This window comes from Anopheles cruzii, chromosome 3 (assembly GCF_943734635.1).
Source record: "Anopheles cruzii chromosome 3, idAnoCruzAS_RS32_06, whole genome shotgun sequence".
NCBI lineage: Eukaryota > Metazoa > Arthropoda > Insecta > Diptera > Culicidae > Anopheles > Anopheles cruzii.
In genome coordinates this window covers 51805937-51813966 of record NC_069145.1, presented here as the reverse complement: position 1 = coordinate 51813966, position 8030 = coordinate 51805937, and the positions used below count along the sequence as shown (strand labels likewise).

Below are 8030 nucleotides of genomic sequence, written 5' to 3'. Positions count from 1 at the left end.
ATTGGCCACGCCGCCGCCGCCGGGGGTTTAGGATTACAGAAGTTGGTACTCAGAGTGTGTGGCTCGTCGTGTATATCACCGTTCATCAAACTGTTTAAATAATCCTCGCGTCGCGGTCGCTTATTGTCGTGTCCTTCTCCTTTCCCCTGTGAGCCTTGCAAAAAAGCTAATGGCGCGAACTGGTCTGCGAGAATACATGCAATTGTTGCCTTCCGCCCCTATCGCGGTTGATACGCTAATATTTGCACCTAAGCTTCCGGTTTGTAGGCCCCCTGTGTGTGTATTTGTACTGCTTTTCATCTCCTGTTCATCCAAATAAACCCGGTCTCCCGGCTTGCTGAAGGCTTAGGCTCCCTCTGCCCTCGCTGGCTGTTGCTCAATAAAATCGTACAAAATCGAAACCTGGTTTACGGTTAAATAATAAATAATAAGCGTAGGTGAACTCGCTGGACACCACGCTGGATGATGGCCACGGCGGGTTGGTGCTCTGCACCACGCAACCACAGCAACCACGTCACCACCAGCAGCAGCAACGGTCACACTCAGTCGTCCTTCTTCTTGCGAATCTTGCCCTCGGTTTGAATGGTGCGCGTCACCATCGCCACGCAGTCGGCGATCGACGGCTCCGATGCGTCCTCGCTGTAGTCTTCGCCGGCCATCCGGCTGAGCGTCAGGATGTAGGAGCAGGCGATGCGCAGGATCGACAGCTTCGAGAGCTTCTGCGCGTTCGAGTACGCCGGGATCGCCCGCCGAAGCTTCTCGTACGCGGCCGAGATCGTGTGGACGCGGGTCCGCTCCCGGGCGTTCGCTTCGATGCGCCGTTCGCGGGTCATGTTTTTGTAGTTTCGTGATTGGGTCGCCGACAACGCTCCCGAGCCGGACGCCTTGGTGTCGTCGTCGTTGTCCACAATCAACGAGTCGCCGCCGCCACCGTCGTCGTTGGTGCCATCGAGCGAGGTAGGTGCACCGCCACGGGGGGCCACAAAACCCAGAAGGTGGTGCTGGTGTGGATGATGGTGTTGGACGTCGTGGTGCAACCGAGAGTGGCGGTGATGCTCCTGCAGGAGGTGTAGTTTGTGCGCCAAGTCAGACTGATCGCCTTCAGCGGCGTTGGAGGAGCACTCCGCTGTCGACCGGGAAGAGGACGGACGGGGCAGCGCCTGATGGGCTTCGCTCGAGGAAGGGTTGCTCTTTTTCGCCACCAACGCCAACGGTTGCAGCTGCTCGATCGAGTTCGTAGCACTGAACGGAGCCCGATGGAGTGTCGTGACAGCCGGATGACGAACGAGGAGATCGGCTGGACTGGGGAATGGAGACGAGGTATGGTGCGGTGGCATGTGCAGTCCGGTTCCTTCCGGAGCCCACGGCCTGAACGGGCTGGCAGCGGCCGCTCGGGACACCGACCGCAAGTCTTCCTCCTCGTCCTCCTCGTGCTTGGTCGACGAGTCCTGGTATCGGATGCGCTTCTTCAGCGGGGCCAGCAGTTCCGTTTCCGCTACCACGCGCAACGGTTCCGAGCTCTTGCGCTTGTTCTTAACGAGCGAGCCCGCAGCGGAAGGTGTGGTGGTGGTAGTCGCCGACGTCAGCGTTGCAGGAAGCTTCACCTCGATCGAGTCCTCACAGCTGTTCTCCGGGCTGATCAGACCATCCCGGGAGCTCTGGTCCAACGACTTCAGGTCGTCTTCGTGCTCGGAGCTGCCGGAGTTGAAACCGGAATCGCGTTCCAACGAGCTAGACATTGCTGCACCTGGACACCGAAGAAGAAATCAAAATTAGGCCGTTAGTCATCATTTCAGATCCGGAATATTTTGCAGCAACAATTAGTTAAAAGCTAATTAAAATATACTTGAATTAATATCAATGAGCCCATGTCTCTGGTTGAACTCGGCACTCGGGTGTGTCAGGAAACGGACGGATGATGCTCGGATTTTATACAAGGTATTCCATCACGATCCAACTATTTAAATGTTGAATAACTCCGCTATTTGTCAGTCGATTTTGACAAATGAACAAGATTTATTTAGGGTATAGAATGCCGTTTGTTAACATTCACCCAGAGTACAATATCGATCAAATGACCGCCTCCATTAGACACACAAAAAGTGGCCTTTTTTGGTCATTTTTCATTGTATTTGGCAACATTTCGGAAATAGACAACGTAACAGCAGCAATTTCCGCTGTGATGTTAGCTTTCAGTTCTTCCACGGACTATGGTTGGCTTAGGACAAACCTTAGTCTTCAAATAGCCCCGCAAAAAGAAGTCAGAAAAAATTCGGCATTATTAATAAGCACGCATAGTTTTCAGTTTTCATAGTTGAACGATTATTTTCAATGTAGAGAGCTACAATTTCAGCCCGCTGTTTAATCGTAAATTGATCCATGACTAAAAAGGCATAGATTGAAGTTTCAGAATTTGACTGATTTGTCAAAAATAACTGAAAAATCGCGGAGTTATTTAACATTTCAATAGGTCGTGATGAAACACCGTGTATGTTATCTAAGTCGCAAGGAAACAAAAACGAAGCCAAAACCCTTCCGGAGCTGTAATCGGTAACTTCTTAAGCTACTTTACAAAACAACTACCGAGAACAAGCCACCGGTTTTGGAGTTTTTTTTATTCATAACATACGATGAAAATATGTGAAAATTAGAATCAAGCCCAAAACGTGGAAACCTCACGCAGTGGCCCGCGGGAATGTTGTTTTTGATATAAAATCGTCGTCAGTTTCACGAAATATCGCACCACGGCCGGAAGATTTATTGATCTCTGCCCTAGAGACGCTAGGAGGAATGTTGTGTTTACCTTGCCCCGTGTATCCTTTTTGCTAAACACACACCACCTTTGAGACCGAAAATTAATTAATTGTTCCGATGACAAACTCGTCTGTGGCCGTATATAATGTTCAAAATGTTCAAAATATTCGCACGGCTTCCATCGAGATCGCGATCTTTCGGCGCGTCTCGGTCGACGTCACCACCACCGTCCGTTGTGGCGCCAACAACGGCTTGAAGTTTGCAACGAGAACCGGATCTGTTCCGCGTGGGCAAGGCGCCCGCCCGGGTCTCGGTCGTGTCGGCGAGAAGCAAATTAGTCTCGTGACCGTGCGGTGGTGACGGCGGCGGCGGTTAACCAAACTGGACCCCGCGCCAGAAGTTGTATTTGTTTACGCGTAGCCGCCCCCCGCCCGCCGATGTGGGTTTCGATCGGAGTGCCTTCCACGGGCCGGACGGCAGCCATTGTTTTACGCGCGCCGGCGCCATTGACAGCTGTCAATAAGGACGACCCCCGCTACTATTCGCACCCTCCCAACGACAGCCAAAAGAAACCCGCTTGAAACGCGGGAAACAGAAAAAAATGGTTAAAACCGAAAGCCGAGTTGTCGCGCAAAATTATGCAAATGAAGCCGCCGCCCGCGGCTCGAGACTCGGCTCAGAAGGTGGCGCTCTCGTCTGCTCGGAAGGAATGCACGCACAGCAGAGTCTCGCGTGAAGATCGGCGGCTGGAGATAAACCGCGAACAATCATCAACACACTCGGCCCCACCACCCCGCAAGACAGTCGGTCAAATTCGGTTCGGCTGGAGACGGCGATCCTCGATGACAAATGTGGCCGCCGCGCGACGACTCGCAATGAACGCGCGCATAATCAAAACATTATTAAAATATTTCAGCTCGAGTGTAAATTTCATGGCACGCTGTGTCAGGTGTGCACCGGCCCTGTCAGCGATGGCCCTGTCATACACTGCTACACAACGTGACATCTTAGATTGCCATGGCACTTTCTTCCTGTTTACGCTTCGATTCCGTAAGGCGCAAAACCGGGAGTAATTAATGTTCATAGCGCCCAACAACAAACAAATCGAGTCACCCTCAACCTGGGGGAGTACCTTTATCTGACCCCTCGCGGTTTGTTTTGCTTCATCATCGGTAACCGTAAGTCGTGTCTGGAATCCGTCCCCATCCGACGCGAAAACCTTGCCAAGCGAATGCAAATTCGTACCAATTGTTGTTGATCGAACTAGAAATTCAATCAAACAATTCTGATTCTGCGAGACAGCTCAAGGTCCTAATCGATGGGACTAGGACTTACTAGGCTGTTCAATAAGTTCGTAGCCTCGATAACAGAGGGTGCTGCTACGGGGCTAATTTTTTTTTGTTATATTGGTACACTCTTCATATGAACGTATGAGAAGTTTAATTTCTCAATCGGTCACATATTTTTTTACAAGCCATTTGGTATCGAAGTGTCACAGTATTTCTTACAACGGAAAAAATCAAGTATTGTGCAGTGATTTAATTTTTATTTTTGAAAGGTTTAAAAGCAAAGAAAAACTATGATCGAATGTTAAAAATTTATACGGACTTTTCACCTTTAATGAAGGAATTAAATGGGGGTTTCTGAGTTTAAATGCGATCGTAGAGCCTTCAAGACGATCCATGTCAAAAACGTCAAAACACAGATACACGAAAAAATACAGTATATGGTATTGGAAAATCGACGAATCACTGAAAGAGATTTAGTATAAGGCCTAGGCATCGCATTGAGCAGTATAACCAATATTTGGACAGAAGTATTGGGTTTCAGTACAAAGCTATTTGCAAAATGGGCACCACGTTTGCTAAAAATAGAACAAAAACGCATTTGAATGCAACTTTATCGGCAACATTTAGAGCTTTTGGAAAGGATAAAGTGGATTTTGTGGAAAGTAGATGACGTCATAACAGCTGCCATGACGTATTTTAAATCCCTTTCAGTTTTTCACTTCAGCGATAGAATTTATAAATTGGAGTCTCGTTGGAACTAGCGTATTGATGTTCAAAGAGACCATACTGAATAATAAAGTGTATTTCATACCATAAAAATGTGTTTTCCTGGTCGGCCTTAAACTTATTGAACGGCATAGTACAACGATATCAGTGACTTCAGTTATCCTTTTACCGCTTTACAAATCACCTAGCCTAATCTATTTCGATGCAATCGATTTCTCACTTCGCGTGTGTCCGCACACGATGGCCGCTCCACGGGACGTTAATCCTTCGCCCCTGTGACACGTGCACTCGTTGTCGCCGTCATTGGACAAACAGCAGCACCGCCAGCTGCACACCGCTAATTAACTCACGAATGTTAATTACCGTATAAACAATGGCTGGACAACCCACACCCGCTGACAGCGAGGATGAATCTGGATGCGACTGGCGATTGCTGCCTGCTGGGCATGACCTTGCCTGGAGTCAGAAGCCATCCGGACACAATCAATCGAATGTCTTCCGCCGTCCAAAGGACGCGGAGTCGCACAGCTCTTAGTTGCTTTACTGTCGCCGAAGGTGTGCGAGAACAGAGAGCTCCGGCGCCAGATAATCGCTAATCAACGGCACAACAAGCCATCATCTCCATGGGAACGAAGTGACACTAACAAATGGACAAATATTATTCAAATTTCTATATATCAGGTTGGGGAAAAAGTAATCGACGTTTTTCACGACAGATGCCTTTAGTGATCGATATCTCGTGAAGTATCGATCGTACAGTTTCAAGTTTAGGCTCGTTTTAAAGCTGATACTTTACACTTAAAAAATGCTTTCATTGTTTTTGTTTGTTCCATTCGTTTGTGAGTTACAGGGTGTTAACAATGGAGGTCAACGAGAGAAAATTCGGTATATTTTACAGTTTTTGTCCGATAAAGGCGAAAATTCAAGCTAGGCCGCTGAAATTTGCATGGTGTTTATGGTGCCGATACTCTAACAGCTAGTAGTAAATTTTGGTTTCGTTGACCCGTTTCAGTTATTTTTTATGTTAAAGCCTACAGGCAGACACGTCATCGAAAATGTCGATAAAATCACAGAAATAATCAAAGTTCGGCATGTTAGTAATCAGAGCATCGGCCAGGAGCTAAAGATTAACATCAGACAGTTTTAAGCCATTTGCGCAAAGCTGGATTCACAAAGAAGCTCGATGTTTGGCGCCACCCTATTTACACCAAAAAACATGATGGCTCGAATTTCCATCTGCGCAATTTTGGCCAAACGGAATGAAATCGACCATTTCTTAAACGGATGGGTACTGGGGATGAGAAATGGGATACATACGACAATATTGTGTGAAATCGGTCGTGGTCTAAGCGTGGTGAAGCAGCTTAACCGGTGGCAAACCAGGAAATAACGGCTAGGAAGGTTCTACTGGGTATATGGTGGGACTTGAAAGGAATCGTTTATTATGAGTTGCTTCCGTGTAGCCAAACACTAAATTCAGATCTCTACTGTCAATTACTGCACCGTTCGAAGCTAGCAATTGACCAGAAACGACCAGAATCGGCCAACGGAAGAGGTTTTGTGTTCCACAGGACAACGAAATGTCACGCACGTCTTTAGTGACTCGCCAGAAAGTCCGGGAGCTTGGTTGGGAAGTTTTAATGCATCCACCGTATAGTCCGGACCTTGCACTAAGCGATTGACACCTTTTTCGCGCATTACAAAATTTCCTGAGTGATGAAAAACTGAGATCAAAAAAGGATTGTGAAAATGGATTGCTCGAGTTTTTCGCCAATAACGACTAAGCCTTTTAAAAGAGGCATTATGAAGGTATTTTTAAAAACAACAAATTTTCCAACAAAACGGTGCATATTTGACGCAAATCGGACCATTGGAAGTATCTTAAATAATGTTTTGAAGTTCACGCCAAAAACGTCGATTACTTTTTCCCCAACCTGATATCTCCCGCCCGGTGGGACTTCGCTTCTCGGAGCCGGCTTGCTATGAAGACTTATTCCAACACACACGCTCCAACCCAAACCTGGGAACTCGTTGGTCTCAAGCGTTAGTCTTAGCCAAGGATTATCGGCCACTAACGTTACTCGATTGGATTTCTTTCTCCAAACCACGGGGGGCGTATGTAGTGCACCCAATGGTCAGTAAACAACAGGTCAGAGTGGGATGGCACAAAGAACCGGAGGAGAGTGCATAAGTCGCGAAACACAGCTTCAGGAGGTGTGCTTCGCGGACAGGAATGTCTCCGCAACGGAGACAGTCTGCTGCTTTGCGGTGACCGGCGCCCAAATTGAGATCCCTCCACAACCCGTCGTCGTGGTCGTCGAAGTATTGGATTATTCCTGGAAAGACAATCGCGGAAAACTGGAAACCATCTGGCGCTCCCGAATATCTCCTTTACCAGAGAGCCGGATCCTCGGTGCTTTGGTCTCGGGTCCCATGTCTCGAGGCTCGAGAGTACAGGGTACCCTCTTTGTGTAGTCACTTCCCGGTTCCACCGAAAACGAACAGCAAACTTCGTCGCGAAAAAACGATGCCTTATGCCTGCGCCTGAGCCATCGTCTTCACAAGGATCCCCCCACCATTGGGCGAACCCACAACGACGACGGTCCATCGCCCACCATCCGCACACGCACGAGGAGCACAACGGCGCATTCCATCGGCCCAAAACCCACCACACCGCCGCCTTCCAGACGAGGTCAGATTTCGGCGCAGTGTTCATAAATAATCGCCGAATGTTGTCGTCTGCCACAATGGGGGCTCTCTCTGCTTCTCAGCTGGACCCTCTGCTGCTGGACCAACTCCCCGCGATGGCGGTGGTGGTGGTGGTACGCAGGACACTGCACTTATTTTGCATGCAGTTTCGGCTTTTCGCGCGGCGCGGAGATAATGATCAACACCCTGGCGGCGGCGGCGACGACCACGACGACGACGACGAATGCTAACGTCTGGCTGGCGGCGGCGAGTACCGAGAGAGCGGCTTCGTATTCGGCCGCCGCTCCTTCGAGGCATACACCCCGCGAAACTCGGACGGGGAATAATGAAATGTGAGAAAAGGAAACCAACACAAAATGCAGAAATCTTACTCGTAAAACGAAACATAAAAAGCTCCGCGACCGGAAAAGGCAATCGTTTACACATCAGTGTGTGCAAGGCAGCCAACAGGAAATCAAAAAAGGGATATTTGTAAGGGTTTAAACAGTTGGAAGAAAATGTGCTTCACTTTCAATGCCTAAACAGCGAATGCGAAGTGATCTTGGGATCGAA

The 8030-nt window shown here is 48.6% G+C and overlaps 1 protein-coding gene across 1 annotated transcript in view; it reads right to left on the bottom strand.

Annotated features, from left to right (window-relative positions):
* Positions 1-407: 407 nt before the first annotated feature.
* Positions 408-8030, bottom strand: part of LOC128273317 (uncharacterized) — a 23791-nt gene continuing 16168 nt past the window's right edge. The window contains exon 2 of the mRNA XM_053011258.1: positions 408-1747. Within this exon, the coding sequence (XP_052867218.1) occupies positions 543-1747 (1205 nt within the window). The 3' untranslated portion in view covers positions 408-542. The remainder of the gene's footprint in view (positions 1748-8030) is intronic.